A 23024-nucleotide genomic window follows, 5' to 3' on the forward strand; every position below is an offset into this window, starting at 1 on the left:
ACTGATCCATGCCGGTGTCGGAGGCGAAAACGTCCGGCCAGTTAAATCCGTCCGCGCGGACGAAAAAAACTGGAGTATTTCAGTTTTTTTGTCCGCGGGCAAAAAAACAACGTGTAGAGTGGACGAATTTTCCGCCGAGGGGTGGACGTTTTCTCCGTGCGTAGTCTTTGCATTTCAGTCGACATAACACACATAAGGCTTCATTTTTTGCACAGCCTTTCGGTATATTGGACCACGTATTAGCGTACCAGGACAACTACCCACAATAGGGTTCGGTGTTCACTTATAAGGGAGTTAGGGGTAAATTTATTATCAGACAAGAAGGCGATCCTCATGTGCGTTGCTAGTGTTAGGATGATTCAGCCGTTTGGGAGATTCTAGAGAATGCTATACATACACAACAATCTATGAATTAAAGGTCATAATAACATCATCAGGCAAACATTTTACTATTTGCCCCCGAAATCACGTTTTCAGAAACTCCGAACTGTCGAAAAGAAACAGTAATGTAGCTCGGCTGGATGTTATTGACTATAACGCTGCAGCAACGTAACGCACGCGCACGAGTGCACCGAATCTTTCGAGGCATTTAGACATCTCCCTGGTATATGTAATTTGAAATAATTGCAAATAATACCCTAGCCTATAAACTACCCGACGCGGATAATAGTGCAGTTCAATTCAATGTGAAATCATCCCATTATTTCAATGAGAAGGGGCGCTCGGGGCAGTATAGGCATCCGCCAATATCACTCTTCTAATTCTTAAATAGGCACTGGCCTCAGAATGGGCCTTCTAATCAATTGGGATATCATTATAATGATATAAGTAATAATAACCAGGTGTGTTCTACTGTTGTATTATATCTCCATATAAATTTTATAGTAGTACAGTAGTAGTAGTAGTATTTCTTATCATCAGACTCATTTAAATAGAAAGGTTATTTATCAAGCAAGATTTTGAATTCGCCCCTTTGGTATAGAGGCGAATGCAGGACAAGTGGGATATTATTAGCGTACTGTCAATTTAGGTTTTCAAAATAATGAGTGGGGGTGAGGGATCGAGGGTGCTCGTCCTATGCGTCGGTATTTTACTCCCCTTATACTTATAAATTTTTGTTTGTTTTTACGCTTAGAAAAGTAATGTGGATTAGTGTAGGGCGTATATCACCCCTACGGTGGCATGTGAAGTAAACTCAAGCGGGATTAAATCGATGACACTTGTATATTACTCTATTTTTGGTCGCTTTTTGGTCATTTTCGTACGAACCAGACATTTTAATGAAAAAGTCAAAAGAGCAGATTTTGACACACCTTTTGGTCCCGATAGTGGTATGTGGATTATGCTTAAGTGGAAACTCCACGCTGAAGTAAATGTGATTTGAACACATAAAGAAAAATCAGACAAACAAAACACTGACGATTTGATCAAAATCGGACAAGGAATAACAAAGTTATGACATTTTAAAGGTTTTTGAATTTTCCGGTAAAACAGTGCTAGGCGTGTCTTCATGAATATTCAATGAGCTAATTGATGATGCCATATTCTCACTTGTTCTTTTGTATTTTATTGCATGAAATTATGTTTATTCACTTTTTTTCTTCCAAGAACTAAAAGATTGGATTGACAACTGATTTAGTGCATTAGATATTACAAGGGAGATTCACAAATGTCTGATATAATGAAAAATATATGATTTCATGTAATAACAAAAAGGAAAGTGGGGACGTGACGTAATCAGCCTAACTAATGAATATTCATTACAACGTGCATAATTTGATGAAATTTTCGGAATTTTGCGCTGTGCCCCCACCCCCCCCATTGAGAGGCACAATTAAAATTTGTAATGTAATGTAAAAATGCGGTTAAAACAGATGTGTGAAGAATTTTTTTTGTTTGCTTTTCAAATTTTTTCATGGACGAAATATCCATAACAAAATTCGTGAACCCTTTTTTTTGCTTGTCAAATTTTTCCTCGGGAAAATGTGCCCCCCCCCTTTCGAAAAATCCTGGATTAACATCAAGGTATTTTGATCGTTCACAGGCCCAAGGTTGTTTTTATTTATCATTCTGATCATGTTTGGCACAAGTGCTGAAGATCTAAAATTTTATGGTGGAGAGAACACCTACGAGAAACAGTGGATTGTAATATATATAAATATATATCAGCGAATATAATGATTGACTTGCTTTTACTGTTAATCTTTCATTTTTCTTCGTCTTTTCGCCGGAAAAAATCATAGCCTGTACTCAAGTTGCTGAAAAAAAAACAAAAAAACAATAATAATAATAATATAGGTATATCTACCCAGGGAAGCCACTTCAGTTTCGAAAACTGTTCTACCAGCGGGCCCTGCTATTATTATTACCCCGGCTTTAGCTGAGCTGCCTAGGCGGGCGTAATCTCCGGAAAACGCGGACATTTTCAGCGGGCAAAAACGGATTTTACGTCGGGGCGGACGAGAATACCTGAACGACATCAGGTGTTTTTTGTCCGTCTTAGCTTTCCGGACGTTTTCACCGACCGGGCATAAAAACCTGCAACACTGGCCCAAATAATATATAAGATTACACCGTCGAAAACGAAACCCTCAATTTGAATACATGGTAACGCCTAATTTGTATTGGATACAAGCATATAGCGAATGATGCTTTTATTATTAGCATGATGAACGTCGCTAAATTCACATCTTCATATATTTCCATGGCAACCGGGCAGTTAATTTTTGAAAACGAGGTAAGTGACTTCCATTGGATCAAAATATCAACTTTCAGATAGAAAAGGCAGATAAGAGCCATCTCTCTAACGTCTTGAATCGCTTCAACATTAATCAAACTGAACCGAGTTTATTCTACCATACTTTCTTCAGAAAATCATGCAGCATAACGATGGCGAATTACCCAGTAAAACAAAAAAAGCAAAATTGAGACTTTTCTATACACCTAGTTTGCCTTATGAACTTACCTTTCTTCTTTGAGAGTTTAAAGAATGTTTAAACACAGATTAAAAAAAATTAATAACAGTGTTCTACTTTTTAGCGGATGGGTATTTAAAGTTGAACACTGTTGTTTAAATTGTTAACGTTTTGCTTACAACAGTAAATTATTGACAGTCAGTTCAGGTAGGTCGGGTTGTCCAATGCGTTTTTGCTGTGAAGTGTTCTTTATTTCGTTTTGGAAAAGTAAATAAATATATAGAACTGAAATACAGGGAATAATATGCTTGTCCCAAATTAAAATGAAAGATTCTGTGTATATAATGGAATTCTTAAAATGATATTCTAGTGCCATTGTGTATGCGTTTATCGTGATCAGTAAGGGCAAATGTCTTCACATTGGAAAACTGTTCTGTGAATGTTTGCACCCGCTAACTGGGTAAACATAGTTTCATGGATCCCTTGTAGCAGTCCCCAATACAAATCTCATATTACATCATTTTGATTTACAGAAGATAGTTTAACTCAGATAACAGATACGTCTCTTTGTTATCGCTTTCCGCGACCCTCGTGGACACACAAACGAAGATAAGATATACATGGTTCTATGCTCTTCTATTTTTTCAGAGGAGAAAAACACAATATTGTTTCTGGTAACAGTGTATTCCGATTAAAATATGCGCGAGACTGACAATAGATACACGATCAATGCTATGGAGTCAATTTTATTTTATTTCATTTTTTTGGTCTTTATTCATAATTCATATAAAAACAAATAACATAATACATGATCAGGGAACATACAGAGTGTTTGACTACAAAGAAAATGCTGATTGATAAACTTTGGCAGAATTAACAATGAAATTAATATGGTCATAATTTCTCCTTAAATAAACCAACAAAGTCACCCCTATAAGATCAAATTAATGCAACGGCTTTACATGTTCTTTTTTTTTCTCCAGAATTCAAAGTTAAAACTTAACATCAGACCATTCCTGATATGTTCAGAAGAAAGCTTGTCATAATGACACATTCACTGTAAAAAAATATTGGGTAAAAGTTTTACCACCACAAGGTTAATTCTGTGTCCAGCCAATTTGGGGCAGTATTCTACGAAATGCGGGAATCTTATTGTCCAGTAAGATTAAAAATTAAGCAGCAATTACTTTAGAATGGGCAAAATTTTCATCACACTGGATAAATAAAAATGCCCCAAACATGCCAAAAGAAATGCCCAATGTTGGTTGGACACATAATTAACCTCACGGAGCATTTTTACCCAATATTTTTTTAAAGTGGTCATTGTGCAAAAGAACAGAAAATAAAGACTATTAAGTTCGTTATACTTCAAAACATGCAGCTGCCAAATGTGATATTTTTTTTGTAACGAATTCACGTGGTCGTTATATATCGTCTAAACAATTACTATTCTGAAAAAGGGATTACAATGAGGAGTACACACCACAATGAAGTTCAAGATGAGTAAATTTATATATTCAATGGGATTCTTGCTTTCCATTAATACACTGCAAAAACTCTGGTGTTGATTTAACACCAGCCCGGAATCTATATATGTCCACATCAGAGAAGTGTTAAACAACACCAGTTTCGTTTTGGTCTAACACCAGATAGGTGTTTATACAACACCAATTTATTAGTAGTAAAACATCATCGGTTCGATTCCAAACTGGTGTTGTTTCAATACTTCTCTGGTGTGGACATATATAGATTCCGGGCTGGTGTTAATTCAACACCGGAGTTTTGTAGTGTACCATCTCTGCTTTCACCATACATCCAAAATTGGATAAAAAGCAAACATATATTTTGATAAAATGTAAAGTAATACAAAATACTGCGTAACATACAATATACCCAATCATAACCTTCATAATCTGTCTGAAATGTACACTAAAAACCACGCCCCCTTTACCCCACATTGGGTAAGGTTTGCAGGCTATAAATAATGAGATGATGTGCTCAAGACGAATCTTCAATAGGGAGCGCAAGGTACCCTTTTCAGGTGTATAGAAGGGACCAGAGGCTATGACGTCACGAAATATATATAACGATATAACTATCATAACTCCATAATGGGATTCAGAGAATAGAGGGGTCCGTTTCCATGAAACATTTTTCAGACTGGCCTCACTGAAAAAAAAAAACACGAACGGACGCAACATTAACTCCCAGTTCTATTATTGCATAACTGCAGGCAATGAACGTTTCAAGAAAACGGGCCCCTGGTAATTTGATTGTGTTACACAAACGATACCGACTCCAAACCGACCGATGGTGCGTAATTGGAAACCACATTTAGATTTGGTCGGTCTAGAATCGGTTCTACCAATGTGACTGTAATATCACAAAGTATACATACGTCTGGCTTTGAGAGGGATAAGAGGTTTGGCACAGTCCCTTCTCACAAGTCATCGACAGTCAAGGTGCTTACATTGTATTAAGTTACAAAGTAATAATGTAATACACCGAGACACATTTTAATATGTACATGGCTGTCTGTGAAAACAAAACCATTCGCTGCTAATTAGCATATCATACACACAATCTCCATCCATTTAGTGTTATCGGAGTTGTTAAGAAGTAAAGGGTTAACCCAAATGAGTTCATGGGTATTTTAGTCTGTTCACCCCGTCCCCACCCCCCACATCGACGCTTATCGATGGCCATTGCTGGTGATAATTTTGGATTCTAATTTATCTGTCATATAATTATGGGAAATTAACATAGATCCGTGTTAGTACTCGATGATTCTATAACACATCGACGAACATTTAACCCGTACATTTTACATTAGCATTTTTTTGTTTAATAAACAAAACAATACAAACTGGAAAAGAATAAAACAAATGGATTCTCCATACATGAAAGATATGACTCTTCTTCGCAACGAGGAAAGCACACATACACAGCAGCCATACATCAAAAATTGTTGGAATCATTCCCAAATACCTGAAAAAAATATATGCTACTGTGTTGTGCGACAAATTCTATGAATGTGAAAATATGTATATGAATTGGATAGGACTTTTATTGGACATTATATGGGTTTTCGACTTCTGTATGAGAGGGCAACTGAGAACTGACAAATGTGTATATTTAGAAACAAGTCCTCACGTTTATCCCTGATAAGATATTCAAATCTAACCCTGTAGAACTGTGATAAAATCGTTATCTCTTTCGGTATGCCACTCAGCAAGATGCTATGTAATATTGAGTTGAATTGTTTATAAATAAAGGTGGGATGTAAATAAATGCACTTAATTAATAGTTAAAATAACAAATACAAAAATAAGGGAGATTGACAAGGTTTTGCCGAAACGGAAACTAATGATTTTTTTGGGATTAAATTTGTGATAGCCTTTCAGCTCATCATTCAAATTGGGTCAAATTTAAGTTTAATCACGGACTCCTGTGTGCCGTTTCATAAAGCTGTTCGTAAGTTAAGAACAACTTTAAGAACGACTGGTAAACCTTTCTCACGCGCTGCATAATCATCAATGAATATTTAATAGTGAATACTATTTACCAAAAGAAAGGATCACCAGTCGTTCTTAAAGTCGTTCTTAAAGTCACTCTTAACCTACGAACAGCTTTATGAAACGGGCACCTAAATCCATTATTACCATACTTAACACCATGTAGAGCGTCATCTTGACAAGTCCTTTATACATACTCCATTAAAGTAAGTCCAAATACAACTGATTTCACACACTTGAAAATGATAAATACTTTAATAAACGACTGTTGTCTAAGACTATAAAGCTGCTTCCGAGTGCAATGCAGCTGACGCGGCAACAGATCCGTTGGTCACCCATTTTTCATGACGTCGCTTGAAACGTTTCCGAACTTCTTTGACGACAGCGCGCCGATACGAAGTACACATGAATAAATATATGAAAGCATTAATCCAACTGTTACATAATGCGGGGAAAGACACGAGGGTTCCCCATGCCGGTGGAATATGGGCGTTGAATATTACAGCCGCCACCATGGTACACATAAGGGGAAGCCACGTGACGAAGAAAGCCGAAGTAAGTACGAGAATTGTCCGAACGCCCTTGAGACGGTCCGTGGTGTAACGAACAGCGGTCGGGGACATGTTGGCAAGTTCGCGAGTCTTTTGAATGGTGATTATCATAAGGCGAATGTTTACGAAGAGCAGAATGGAGGCGGGGATGATGAAAGAGACTATGATGATTATAATTAGGGGACGGACCGGGTCTGTACTGTCTAAGTAGAGTAACGCACATAACTTGAAGTTTTCTTGGGGACTTGGAAGATTCCTTGCTTCGAGCATCGTGAGAGACAAAAGCGCGCCAAGCAATAACACACACGCAAGCACGATGCGCGCCCTCTTCTGTGTCATGATAGTCGGGTAGCGAAGCGGTTTCACTATAGTCAAGAAGCGATCTACACTAACTAAACACAGACACAGAAGTGCTTGACATGACACCATGGTGTACACAATGGCTATGACGTCACACGATGCGTGCGAAAGCGGCCAGTTTCCAAAAGTGGCCAACACCATTTCCGTCGGGCAACAGACTAAACCCGACAACAGGTCCACCACCGCCAGAGCACTCAGGAAGAACCGCGTATTGTCACTGAAGCAATCCAAAGGCTTCCTCATGATGTACAAGTTCAATGCATTGCAGGATATGATGAGTAGGAACGCGAAGGCGTACAAGGCTAGTGCAATGATCGTGATATGGAATTCCACATAGCTAGTCACTTCCTCGGCAGATCCATTGGAGTTTGGAAGTTCCGTAGTCGGCCACAGCGTCACATAGAGCTCGCTGGAATTGGGTTTGTCAACAGCTATCTCGTTGGCGTCCATCATGCCTTTCGTCGTGCTGAAGGTTTAACTTCTAAGTCAACTGCAGAGAGAAAAAGGACAAAAGAGGAAAGGGTTATTATATAGCCAACACCTTAAAACAATAGAAAGATAGGATCGTGCCCAGAGGCACCTATTGTTTGGCAGACAAAAGGTGCCCCTCCACTTTCTTCGTCCGAGCCTGATGTTCCGCTGCCTCGATCTGATCGTGTCTCTTCTAAACGAAGCAATCAGGCATGGTGGCAGGGTTCCATGATATTTGCTCCGGCTTGGCAATTGCTCCACTTTAAATTTCACACACTAATCGAATGACCAACTTCAACCCTGTCTTGACCACTATACCAAATCCGAAATCTTACCCTAATCCTCACATAAAATCATATTGCAACCCTAACCCTACATCCTAGACGAACTTGAGCTCGGAGCAATTGTCGCAGGAGCAATCGGGTTCGATTACCGGTCAAACAAACCACAGACTTTGGACAAGAATCTTCTACAATCTTGTCAAGTGCTCGATGTATAATAATGGAACAGGGTAATAATGACACATCATAATTATGCTAGACCCGCTGGGTAAACAGTTCATAAGTGCTTAAGTGGCTGCCCTGGATATGACTTGTTGAACTTCAAAGCATCCTTTTTATCTGTAAATTGACATTCTACTAAAATCAGCTAACTGTAGGTGTGATTAAGCATATACACTGCAAAAACTCCGGTGTTGATTTAACACCAGCCCGGAGTCTATATATGTCCACATCAGAGAAGTGTGAAACAACACCAGTTTGGTTTTGGCCTAACACCAGATAGGTGTTTATACAACACCAATTAGTATAACAGCATCGATTTGATTATAAACTGGTGTTGTTTCAATACTTCTCTGGTGTGGACATATGTAGTAGTAGTAGTAGTAGTAGTAGTATGGTATTTATTCAATAAAAAAACTGGCAAAACAGTCCAAAGACTGAAAAATCCAGTGCACAGTATAAACAAAGGCAAATTACAATATTATAAAGATGAAATAAAATAAAAAAATTACATCCAACCAATAATCATATTACACAATCATAAAAGATATACCAAAAGAAAAAAAAAGAAACTTTAAAAAGAAACATATTGATCAATGAAGCATGTACAAACGTCAAGAAGTGTGAAAGTGTAATTCGAACAGAACGCAACTAGGGCATTAAATGCTATATTACATGTATAACCAAGTAATACGGGGACAAAAATAAAGGGGGAACAGAGAAAGGGAGAGAGATAGTGAGAGGAAACCAATGTTACGGGAATCATAAATATAAAAAGCAATATAGATTCCGGGCTGGTGTTAAATCAACACCGGAGTTTTTGCGGTGTATAGCTGTTCGTGGAGATACAGAAGTCAAGAAAACAAATCAATGCACAGGAGCAAAGCCTAATTCCATCCACTTAAATCCACTTCCAAGGTTACATGAAACATGAGTTGCATGCAGACCAATGGCTTAAGTCGTTAGGTGCTCAATTTAAGGGCTCATTACTTTTATCAACGAAAATTACCTGGATGCAGCACACCTCGAATCAATCAACTTAAGTGCAAGGTTTGCTATTCAGTGCATACCTAGTGCGGAAGTGACGATGTGTTCAACTTATGAGCCTCATTAATTTTTGAAACATGATATGCTGATAATTAATCTTGTGGATATTAAAAATATGTATAATTCATGTCGAAATTAAAACATGCATTTTTTTTGTTAATTGAATAATGAAGTGTTGGTGTTGCAGTCTCGTTTGGCATCAGGTCAATTGCCAATTGCCTATACCCACCTTGTCTACTTGCCATTTGGTCAAATCACATATTTCATTTCTTGATTTGTTTCAACACGGCAAAACCTATGCAGCAAAAGCTGTTTTTCGTTAGGACCGTGCACAAATATTGCAAACATTGAATTATAAGGTCACATAAGATAACAGCATTTAAACATGGAATATGAAATAAAAATTTGAAATATACATAAAACGTAAAATAGAAGGTAACAGTAGCGTATTTTAGCATCTACTTCGCAGACGCTTTCTCCATCGTTCAGAATCTATTGAAAATACCCGTCAAATCACAATGGACAGATTAGAGGTCATTGTCGAAAGTTGGTGGACTGGGACATCACATCGTCTTACGATTTCCGACAAAGGCTGCTTTGTTATGAAGGACTTTTGACAAAAGATAATTGGCATTATAGAACGCGTCTGGGAGTGATTGCTTATACCTCAGTCACATTTGCGCTACGGCGGCCGTACGGCGAGTCGAAAACAGCCGTTTTATTCATTTTTATTCAAACCATGTATATGCAGCTATTACAAAAAATGTCAAAACGGCTGTTTTTGACTCGCCGTACGGCCGCCGTAGAGCACATGTGACCGAGGTATTAAATTTCCTGATATAATCCTACATCGTCTCTGCTAACCACTTCGTCAAATTTGACAAACACCCCCTTTATCATTCTGCCCTTTTTCCAATTTTCTATACACATTTCGTCTTTTATTTAATGGTATATAACACATATGCAAAGTCTATAATGATCAGATATAGACTTAGACTGGTTTCTTAAAGAAGAATCCAACCTTGGTCATAACATGTTGTGTTGGAGAGGAGAAACGTGAATAAAACAGAATGGTGAAAGTTTAAAAGAAATCAGACAAGCAATACGAAAGGTATTCTTTTCACGAAACATGTACTAATCAATAGAATCAGCCCTTCGAAATTGCATACCCATATCTATTTACATCCAGTGCTAGTAATGGAATCAGAATATGAACATGGCTACGGGTTCAACCGAGATACTTGTCTTCTCCCATTTCACCTCGCCGTATGGAGGAGGAAAAGGGTAACAAATTGTTAAGAAAAATATTTGTTAAGAACCACCTTATCATGCTAGCTTTGCGGCAGTCAAACCAACGAAACCAACTCATCGTCATAACATGACAAGATTTGCTGTTCTGGGCCCCGGAACACATTAATCGCTAATTTGAAAGAGTAATTCTGATTGGTTCCTAGTCAGTCCACTGCGCAAAATGCGCATGCAACGCTGATCTTGATAGGCCATTTCATTTGTTTTACGAGGCCCTGGATCAGTTTCGCCGGAGTGACTGTAACATCATCAATTAAGGAAGACATCCCTCAAGCCACTTTAAAAATCCTCTTTTCCTTCTTTCCTTTGCTCTATTGAATTAATGGATAATCCTGAAACTCCATTGATGTCCCAAATTATTTCTGATGGACGTTTCTAAAACAAAATGCAAAGTTGATTGTCATCAGACTTGCAAGGGCACGCGCGCCTGTCAACCAGACAATAATACAAACATCAAGAAGAGTTATGAAGACGGGAGCGGATCTTTCATGGGCTGTGTCCATGACGGGAGGAACAGGGTGGTTAATTAACCGCCACAAGGTGTGTGCCGGTGTTTGTCGACGATCGACCCATTATCGATTCGCCCATTAGCAATTCGACACAATGCTAATATATGTCTAGGGTGATTTGCCTTTCGCTGGAAAGCATGATCAGTCTGAGATTAGCCTTAATACAATCGAATGAAGGTATGGCATTTCTCCATCCTTTCTTCTGGGCATATAAGATATGGGGGTACTTATGAAGGTTCTCTGAATGTTTTCATCTCTGAATACAAAAAAAAAATCATCATCTAGAATAAATTGCCTCTACAGTCAGACAGTTGGTCCATCATTATCATATTTTTAACTATAAATAATGTAGTATCGAAAAGCCAAATTCCAAATAATTTTGCCATCGTTTCCACCTTCAATCCATCCCGATTATTTGTATGATGTTGTTGACTAATAAAACAGGTGTTGGTTCGTAAGTAAATATATTAGTGTATTGCTTCTTTTTCTTAATTAATTTTTGAATTCATTTTATATCTCCTTATGTCTTGTCACATCTTTGACTAATGTATTGTCTGTCAACTTGTAAAAAGGGGGGTCAGTCTCGACAAATCTTTGGCAAATGTTGATCTCCCATGACCCCTTTTGATATTTGTATTAAATCATTATTATTTAATTAACCATTCTGATTGTAAAGTTTGTGTGGACAAATATCATTATATAATTATGCTTACTGTTTTTCATAATTAAGATACGAAATAATTATGGACAGTTATAGAAATGTGATGAATGAAACAGGTTACAAATATCTGTTATACATGCTGGGTTGCATCATGCATGTAGTTAAGACTCGCCAATGCTTAATTTAAAGCTATTTATATAGCATCGATAATGTCAGATTAGCCATCACTACGGTACCTAAATTGATTTAAACTGGATTGAAATCTTCGCAGTGCTATTTGAGCGGACTCACCCCTGCCCCTGTGCTGTAGTGGTTCATAAAAGCGTGGTCTAAATCATTATTGGTCTATTAACGAGAAGGTCTAATGACAATTTCGTCACAGCCGAAGTGAGATTGATTATTCCTAGACTTAATATATGATTAGCCCACTGGATGTAAAAGATCTGATTATAGTGTAAATTAGATTGAATTAATTTGCAGATCGTGTCAGCGCTAAATGAAGATTAGCACATGGCATCTCGAGATCTCAGCGATGAAGATAGGAGCGTCAAAAGTGTGTCCTTCAAATAACATGACGTCACGACCATGATGAGCTGAGAATAATAACCACTATAGCCTTCTTTGATACTGTGATAATGACAGGTTTATATACATTTCCATGGCTACCGAAAAACTGTTACCGAAGAATTGCAAACTACACACAGGCTTTTAATACCTAATTGCACGAAATGTTAAAAACCATTCTCGCGATATGTCTCGCCAATCTCGCAAAACTGAGTAGTTCAACATGTTCAATATTTAGATTGTACCGTGCTGATCATCTTACACTACACTGTAAAAAAAAATGTTTGAATCAGTAGTTAACACTTAATGTATTTAAGTAGAATTTACAATTTGTAATTATTTTTCGTTGTTTTTAAGTAGTTTCAACTTGTCTTTTAATTTACTTGATTTACTTGATTTATTTGGGTTCAATATACATTTAAGAAAATTCACGTATTAATAGCTAGCTTTGATTGAGTAAATCTAACTCAATTAGGCAAAGATGATTGTTACTTATAAAATCATGTTGAATGTACTTATATTTTTCAATTAACGCCATATTTAAATAATGCATGAATATTCATTAGAGCAAGTAAATTTTTTTTTTTTTTAATAACTGTCATATCTATTTGTGTTTGAAATTGTTTTGGATAAGGGTGTGCTAACTATTGTATTCTTTTGTTGAATCAATGAAAAGGCAATATTAAATAGTCATTTAGCAGAAAATTATTCTCACTGTTTTATTTGTAAGAATGAAACGATCGCGTATAAATATAAATGTCAGTACCTATACATGTACAGGTAAGTGAAAATTCACAAAGTCTAATATTTGGATAAAACATGTCTAAAATGAAAATGATGCCACCAAAAGTGGGACGATGGGGGAGCGGACTTTCGAATCACGAAAGTCCACTCCCCCATTTGATATTTTCAAATATTTTGTTGATTGTTTTACTTAATTGAATTAAGTTATTGTAACTTAATTTTCTTGAGTAAAATGGAAGCAAAGAAAATAAGTAAATTTTACTTAAAACTGCCAAAGTCATAAATACTTGAAAAAATTAAGGCAATTTTTTGCCACAATTTTATTAAAGGAGAATGAAACTCTTGGAGCAAGTTAGCTTTTGTGAAAGCAGAAAAATCAAAGAATAAGATCAGCAAAAGTTTGAGTAAAAAAGGTCTAGCAATAGAAGAGTTATGAGCATTTGAATGTCGAGATCACTAATGCTATGGAGATCCTCCCATTGGCAATGCGACCAAGATCTATGATGTCACAGATGTACAACTCTCCCCTTTTGGACACTGAAAATATACCCAAAAACATCTCTTTTTGCTCATTCTAATCATATGACAAACGATTCATCAATGATATAATGTTGTGAAACCTCTGTACTTGTCCTCTCATAAAGAGAACACCTCACCTTGTGATAGACTCTATAAAAGTGAGAATATAAGTGAAATAAGTACTAAAGTAATGAGGGAGTTGTACGTGTGTGACATCACAGATCTTGGTCGCATTGCCAATGGGAGGATCTACATGGCATTAGTGATCTCAGTATTCAAATGCTCATAACTTTCTTATTATTCATTCAATCTTCCTCAAATTTAAAACAATATGTTTCTTTTATTTTTCTCTTTGATATGGATTCAGCTGGTTTCGAGGGTTTCATTCTCCTTTAAGTAATTTCTACTAATTTTTTTTTTACAGTGTAGATGGTTCACTATCAACAGGTCCCACTGGCAAATCATGGAAAATCCATACCGGTTCTAAGGTTAAATATCGAAGACTATCACCCCCGTAACATACCCCGATCTCTCGCGTTTCACCGTGCACTATATAGATTTCACCATTTACCATTAAGAATAATTGAAGACACGCGTACTATTGATCAAACCAGCATCGAGATTGACCGAGACAGATATTTGCCAAGTTCGAAAAATTCACTCAATTAGGAATTAAAAGATAAAACAATATAGACCAAGCATGCTTTATTGACAATCATATGGAAGTCTGACGGTCGCTATGGGAATGTATCTCAAGAACCCGTCAATATCACAATATATAACGAGGCTATAATTGTTACTATATCTCGTTTATGACGTCACGTCATCTGAAGGACCCACTTTCGACGATTTAAACTTCAACGGCGCGATCTCCAGATAAAATCCAGTGCTGCATTTCATGTCACGCTGACACGACCCGCCACTGCCGGCATCAATGTAAAAAGGGAGAAAAAAAGGAACGAGAGAGGATAGCAGAAAACATGTAAAATAATACGACCCGACATGGTGAGCACTAGTACAATATATTATGCCCGGTGGTATATAATAAGGACTAATGTGGAGCGGTATACCCTTATACCATGGGTTTTTTTTTCGTCCATGTTCTTACAGACCCGTTCCGATGCGCAGCGGGATTTTCAATTTTAATTGAACTGTTTAGATACCGTTGTCCTACATGTATGTAGGCACTATCATTATTCCTATCCATACCACGTTATCTTAACTCATCTAAAATCCATATTTTCGTGACAATCGCAGTGATGTGGTCCACTATTCCATAACAATTACCGAAGGCATTCCATATTGAATAACCATAACATATCTTTTTTTCCCGGGAAACAATGTATTCGTTAAATTTGTATTCCAGATGTATTTGCTGGGGCATATTATTATTTTTTAAATTATGGTTTATGATTTCTATTTAACAGGAATAACGAAGCATGGTCTATCTGAACAGAAGTAAATAACCAGATAACCAATATTGTTAATCACAGTGAAAGTTTGAAGACTGTTTTAGAGGCAAATCCTTCCAGTATTTAGAAAGCAACAATGTGCGCGTTCCAGCTTCGGCTAATGCACACATTTTATCATTATCATCACTGTTATCATTGTGACTATCAACATAAATATTGCTTATTGGTATTCTTTTTCTTTCTTCATAGCAATTATTCTCATTATCATTAATACAATTCACATTTCTTTCATTTGATTACTATCATGACTATTATTATTAGTAAGATAACTTTCAAGCAAGGAGGTCGATTTGCCGTGTCGTAAGGTGGCAAGAATGGATTTAGACTGTTGGAGGCTATTAGCATTCATCCGAAACTAATAACATTTTCTATATAATTATATTTTTTTCGTGAGGATCAAATTCCTCCCTTGAGTAGAATTGTACACCATACGAAATGAGAAGATGGTATCGAAAGTTTAATTTACGACATTTTACGAGTTCATTTTTGAACGAAATATCATCTGGATTTTACTGGGCAGTAAAAGGCAAATGCGAGAGATTATGTTTTTGGTTTTACTAAGCGGTAAACTTACGAATTAATGATGCAGATTGGTAGCATCTGAGCTAAAATAAAGTCCAAGAAAATTATTTTCTTCAACTTGTTTTTACCTTTATGATTCTAGGGTGCCCTTGTTACAAGCTGTGCTGTTAGAGTTGTCACCTCCAATAAATTGTAATTTTTCTAAATGTCTTGATGGGAATAGTGCTTGGCATTTGGAAAATATAAGTGTTATTAAGTTAAACTCTGGAACAGGTATTTCATTAATTTCCACAAAATGAGAGGAATGAGGGCTGGAATTGTAAACAATATTTTGAACACCATCATGACCATATAGATCAACCAATTCTTGATAAAATCGGTAGGAATACTTTTGAGGCAGACCGATAATATTCACTACTTACACCAAAAGCTTAGAAAACTTTTCGATATTACTTTTCGAGTGCGATTCACGCTTTTGTTGTATCATCAATGTGTTCAGGGGAATCCATGATATATCATTTATTTTCCGCAACTTTTCGATGCTTAAAGGTGTTGTTTAACTTTGTGAGCAGCCAATTAAAAAAATTCTCAAACCAAGATGAAACATGTGTACAAGTGCATGTATTAGAACTAATAAACCCTGAAAACAACCATTATTGAGAATGAAAAACTAAAACTACAAGGCAAACCCCGATTTTGTAAATAGGCGTCTATGAAATTAAGATGGTGTTTTCGGTCACTTTATATTTCAATTTTTGAAGCACTAAATAATTATTTTCGAACGCAATTTTTTCTGGGCTTCATTTTTGTAACATATCACAGACACAGGTGACAAGTGTGACCTTCTAGCTCAGATTTTTAAAAAGTCAAACCAATGTTAACCAATCACTTTAATCAAAACAATACAGATCTCAATTCCATATACGTTAATCATTTTCCAAAATAAACCACATTATTGTCAAATCAACTTCACTGGATTGCGATTGGTATATATATAGTATTCTTAGGTTTTCCATTTGCTGGGCATTCAAAGGAATATGACGGCGGTATTTTTTTCGGATTGATCTGTTTGAATAAAAATGCATCGCTAAAGTGGAAAGAGTATCAGAGTTCGGGGTGAGTGCCCCAATTTTCTTGCCAATGCTTACCTTTTAATTCTGATGGCGTTCGAAATGAGTTAATCCATTAGATGATATTCAATAGACATGATAGTTGGAAATCTAAATAAATCCAAAATTCCACGTATTTTCCTTCGTCGTCTTTACAGATTAAAAAGAAATCAATGTTCCTCCTAATTGCTTAATATCTGTACTGGTGGAACTTAAATGGAAAAGTGGATACGAGTGCTTGAGAATTCAACTGCGTCGCTCTCTATAAGTGATGCATCCTTTAAGTCCTGCTGTAAGAAAAGAATCACTAGTACCTTCACGCCCCTCCTCGACGCTGGGAAGATGATAAGTGAATCACAGTGAAGTACCCTGATGGGCAGACTCATCAACACCATCGAAGGCACAATTCACAATCCATTACCATGATCACCGATGATAACATCAACAGCTTTTCAACGATAACCAATCGTGTGTACATGCGCCAGAAAACGAGGACGCAAACGAATCCTCCTAAGCAGGGAAGGCCACCGAAGAAGAGCCAGCAGATCCGAAAACACAACCGCAATCGTCAACCCCACTTCATCTACTGAACCAACGATCGCATTATCCTACAATGTTGGATGATACCCAATGGCCACTCGATCCAAGTTTCTCCTAATGTTTAATCAGAAAGGGTAGTGAGGCCGAACCTTCTATCCATTATTCCAGCATTAGGTCATCATCATCGAGGCTCCAGAGAAAAGTGGACGCATAAACATCTCGTATTCGCCGACGATGGGTTAATGCGTTAATGGGAGGAGCGGGACGGTCGTTGGAGGTTGGGAGCAACCGATACCGGTTTCGAAGCGTAATATGAATAGAGAACACTTAAAGGGTTTTGTTCTTCACTATACTGTCACGACTTCAATCAATGTGGTCATAAACTCGAGCAACTGATACCGTCTTAAATGAACGGGAAATATGGAAAATTCTGATAAGTTTCATTGTTTATCAAAATATTTCACAAGGGCAGTAATCGGCTGCCAGTGCTGGGTTTCACAAAATTACTTAAAGTTGGACTTTCCAAGAAAAAAAGTGAGTCGGCTATGAATCCAAACTTCCAATCTGAATGCTAGAATTAACACAAGTCCGTTAAGCCGAATATGGGAAATTCCCTAACGAGAATGCATAATTGAATCAGCTGCTTTCCAAGTCAGTGTCATCATTCATAAAGGATGTAACAAGATGTACAGTGAGTATGATATTGCGCAAGAGTGAGTTCTCCTCATATAATCACTTTGATTCGAGATATCTCCTTTATTGGTGAACTTAAACTACCTAATTCTCGTAGACTGGATTGATGAATGTACGATGGCGAATTAGAAAGTCTTTTGCAAAACTTCCGAGTGTTTTTACCAGATCTCCACCATGCAGGTGGACTCCCTCAAACGGCCCTCACCAGCCAATAACCCTCTAGCAAATGATCGCCGTAAATGAATACCGTCGCTTCGGAAATGCTTCCACCGTTCCCAAATGCAGCTCTCACAGATGCCCCTATCTTTCTTTCTCTCTTTCCCTTTTCCGGTCACAAGGCTCGTTCTATTAATCCTCCGTACAGGGTCTAATGTTCAATCACTAACCAATGCACGCTCGTCGAGTCGACTGTAAAGTATTTCAGCATGCAACTGGCATGAATGATAAACCCGCGCAAATGGCCGTCTCCAGTGACGCTCCGTGGCGTTTAAAAAAATCACTTTCGTCAATCTGGACATAAATGCTGTTTCTGGATGAATGACTATCCGCACCACACCGGTGGCGTCGCTCTTCCTTCTCACTGGCTCGCCTCCAAGAATTAATCTGGGTACGGGTAAATTGAGAGAAAAGAAGAAGACAGCCAATTACAAATCTGACAATATTCTGAACGAAATAGGTTCGGTTTCATGTCTAGTGCATCATGCATGCATACATTTCCATGGGGAAAGAAGAAAGTGCAGTAGTCTAAGATAGATGAAGTATAGAATGCAGATTTTCATTTCCATTGAGAAAGATATCGATAAAAATATGAAACTGAACGAAATGAAAAAGAAAGAAAAGTGATAAACAAACATGCAACGAGATCACGACAGTAAAGAGACAAAGGGAAGATTGCGAGTGTTATATGGAGATGAAATTGTATAAATTTTAATTTACAAGTTGTAAAAATGGTTGTAAAGTTTTGAAGAAACAGTGCTTACTGCTGCGTCAATTAGAAAATGGTCTGATAAAATGGTTTTATAGCTGGAGCTCTGGATTTCGAACACAATGTAATTGTTGCGATATATCTACCATTTTTGAAAACTACTGGACGAGTTTGGCAACGGCATACAATATCACATATGAGGTAATGATGTTTTATATAGAATGAAACATGTATGCAGAGTACATGGACTGTCTCACAATGCTTGGGATTTATCATAGTTACATATCGGGCTTTGCCTTTGACTTTAAACAAACCCTTATTTTACAAGCGATAACCTATCTGTCACACACAAGACTTACAAAGATAAGCGCTCTAAATAATATTGACCTTTAACAGAAGAAGACTGATCTAGGATGAACGGTAAAGTTCTATAGGACCCATTGTTTTAGACTCCAAGTGGTAAATGCTGAATGAGCTTTAAAAGCTCATTCAGCATTTACCACTTGGAGTCTTGGACAAAATGACTATTAAAAGACCTCTCAAAGTGTGGATCGATTGATGTAAAGATGAACTAAGGCAGACTTACAAATGCTCTTGATAGTTTAAAAAGAAAAAAAAAAAATATTGTATTATATCTATAAAAAAAAATGCATTCAGATTATTTACTTTACAAAGAAACTAGCGCATTTCTCAGAGTCATGTAACCACCCCCCCCCCCAAGAACTGGCGCCGGTCAACGTTACAATAAGGGATATTTTACTGGATCACAACCGCGTGACACGCATGGAGACCTTTTACTTCTGTTATTAAGTAATCTCAAAATTCCTTGGAAGGTTGATGTTGAAATGGAAGGACATGTATCCAGATACAAACTCTACTTACGGAGAAATCATGTGGTGGGCGGAAGAAATGAGAAGAAGGAGCATAACAGTTCGATTAAATGCATCCAGGCAGTCAAACAACGTCCTGACTCTCAATGGTTCATGTTAGCGCATATCAAAGGTCCCACGTTAAGACGCACTTAAAACCCAAGTGCACGCCCTTAAACAGCGTTGAAACGCAACACCAGGTGCTTTGATAAGCGACCTATTTCTAAGTAAATACAAGGTCGGATCATGGAGTTGAGATAGTACTCCATGGTCGGAGATAGCTCTCTTCTTCAGAATGTCACATCAGGGTCTGTCACATTGTGCAATAGATCGAACACAAATGTGCAAGGAGAAGAGCCAGTTGGGCTACTACAGTGGTGTAGCACTCGAGTCACTTCCCGTGTATATCAAGTAAAGAATAACACGAATGGACGTGTAACCTACTTAAGAACAAGGTTCTTAAAAGGAACCTAGTTCTTCAGTAAGGGGACAGTTCCTGAAGATTCTAAGAGCCGGCGAAGCCCGACGAAAATCGATGCAAGACCGAACGATACCGATCACACGTCGACAAGACGTCCCGAACAGCTGAAGAAACATACACCAAGATACCACAATCATGACAATGACGAAAGGAAACACAAGCTTTCAGAACTCAACATCCCATAACCAATGTGATAAAACTCACCAGGTTAACGGTTGACGGTATGAAGTCAACCGATCAAGCGGTATAACTAGAGTCTTAATGCACACTTATGATTCTCCTCGTGTCATGCTTAAAAACCACTGAAAATTTAAAAGGCATTTGCTTACACATATACCTGAGACTGCTCCCAAGGCAAGGACAGTCATTCCTTATGACATTAGCAGTAGATTTCCAAGGAGTACCTTATCGATAAGACATGGGTCAGCACGTCCCGTGGACGTCCGATAAAATCTTTTACTTCTCAAGGAAAGGCCAAGAAATTCAAGCGCATGGAGTGTCCAAGTTTATTAACGTTTCCTCGACATCGAAAGGCACAATCTTGGTTTAATTTGACATTGCGTGGAAGCGGTGCTCCGGTTTAATTGGAACATCTCTGCCATGTCTGTTGCGTGACCTGGTTCATGCTCGACGTATAACACGACATGTTTGGATTACAAATTTGAAGATCAAATTGTTCCTTCACCATCTCACTAACTCTTTGTGCGTTGAGCTTACACAATTACAAATTAGTAAAAATCAATGAACAAACATAACCCATTTACCACTTACTCCTTGTATTATGTGTACTCTAGAAAAGAAAGAAATATAACATAGGCCGACTACCCGTGAAAGAGTGAACAGGTTATTAAAAGACAATGAATTCATAATCACGCATATTGTTTTATCATTTAACGCATCTTCTTCAGAGGTAATGTCCTCGAATTCATAGGTCCATGGTCATACCAAAGAGTTCGATATTAATGAGATACACTGTAAAAAATGTAGTGCTAATTTAGCACTTGCAGTGCTTGTATAGTGACTGCACTACGAGTGCTGATTTTCTAGTTAAAATTTAAACTAGAAAATCAGCACTCGTAGTGCAGTCACTATACAAGCACTGTAAGTGCTAAATTAGCACTTCATTTTTTACAGTGTAACTGTCTTCTCGCGATGTGCTACACTCTGCGAAAAAAAAAGCGTTCACTTCGCAAAAGAGCAAGCCCCTGAAAGACATGTTATACGAATTCCAATATTGCAATTTAGTGATGGCTGAGAGTACAAGGGTACATACTTTTATATTGAATTACATTTCTTGTTACATAGTGAAAACACATAAGTAAAATCAAATGAAATTTTATGGAATTGATTTCACATTCATTGATTTCGCAAACATGAACGCCAAAGGGTGAATATTCCCATGTAAAATCACGGAACAGAACTTTGAAAAGTACACTGTTAGAAAAAACAGAATATTTTACAGAAGAACAATATAAAAACAGATTTTACAGAAATAAATAACCAAATTATTTTGTGAATCGTTATAACAGGAAAGACTTTCTTCAATTTTCTACAATTTTGTACAACAGGTCTGTTTAAAAAAAAGGGGAAAAGGTTTTATTACAATAAATTTGTAAGGTGACCCAAAACCAATTTTCTGTAATTTAACACAAATGCCTGTGCAGTAAGATTAAAGGTGTTCTCGAGACTCTGCTACAGGTTTTTGTTTAAAAGTAGAAATGTTCTAACAGTGTACATAATCTGCTATTCCTTGATATTCGCAAAATGTATTGCCTTCCGTCACATTTTCTTCCATCAAAACCTTCTTGATGCCAGGAGCATTACCTACTTTAAGGCACTTGAAATGGTACTCGATGAATCCTGTTGGGATTTGGCTTGCAAAGACTAATACATTCAACTGTGCTTGTGAATTGTCTGCGTCCCAAATCTGTCAGATATCTTTAATAACTTTGTGGTCCACAAAAATTCAAATTATTCCTTTTCAGAAATGCGCAATCAGATCTTCGATTCGCCTGATAACACGTTTCGGACGATAGTGTTAAGTCACTTTATTAACTTACTAGTCTGATATAAGAATTTGACAATTATCATTTGTGGCATGCCTTGGTTCAATGCATGTGTTTCATTGTTCCTTTTTTTTTGGGGGGGGGGGTAATAATCCTCTAAATATAAAATGCGAATAATCTCATTATCTAGCAACTTTATAATGTTGATTATAAGAAAGAACATAATGTGGCGTTCCTAGTACACTCTAAATGTCAAAGATTTCAAAAGAAAAGCAATCAGCCGAACATTAAATTTACAGATTTAAACCTCGTGGATTTTAGTTTAGAACTAATTGGTTTGAATTTATATCCTTTGAGATTTGAAATCATATCATCAGGAGTAAAAACGAATCCAATCCTCGGCTGGCGACTATTGACAGCAGCTCTTGATTCATTTCAAATCTGTGAAAAAGTGTGTGTTAGTTCACATATTTTTTTTTCAATTATACATGCTATAAAACCCATTTTCTGTATTCCATTCCATTTCAATTAATTTTTGTCTCTGCAATGTTCAGAAACGACAAAAAGTGAACAAAATATTTTTCAATCCTTTGCAGGGTTTCTAGTACGTCATACGCTTTCTATGTTTTCTTCTTTACCCCATTCTCGCTTCCTGACGACGTTAGTTCTGCTTGTGTAGTGAGGAGCTGTCTGCCTTGCCATTCACATCCATTGAGGAAGTACTGAGCAGTTATTTCACTCTG

General features: G+C 37.2%; 1 protein-coding gene across 1 annotated transcript; it reads right to left on the reverse strand.

Moving 5' to 3' along the window:
- Positions 1-3659: 3659 nt before the first annotated feature.
- LOC129266419 (5-hydroxytryptamine receptor 6-like) lies at positions 3660-19826 on the reverse strand. The gene is made up of 3 exons (XM_054904269.2): positions 19808-19826; positions 16807-18603; positions 3660-7831 (listed from the first exon to the last, which is right to left on the reverse strand). Exon 3 carries the CDS (start codon positions 7792-7794, stop codon positions 6709-6711), a length of 1086 nt encoding a protein of 361 aa, XP_054760244.1. The 5' UTR covers positions 7795-7831; positions 16807-18603; positions 19808-19826; the 3' UTR covers positions 3660-6708.
- Positions 19827-23024: the final 3198 nt, after the last annotated feature.

The sequence above is a fragment of the Lytechinus pictus genome, chromosome 8 (assembly GCF_037042905.1).
Source record: "Lytechinus pictus isolate F3 Inbred chromosome 8, Lp3.0, whole genome shotgun sequence".
Lineage (NCBI taxonomy): Eukaryota > Metazoa > Echinodermata > Echinoidea > Temnopleuroida > Toxopneustidae > Lytechinus > Lytechinus pictus.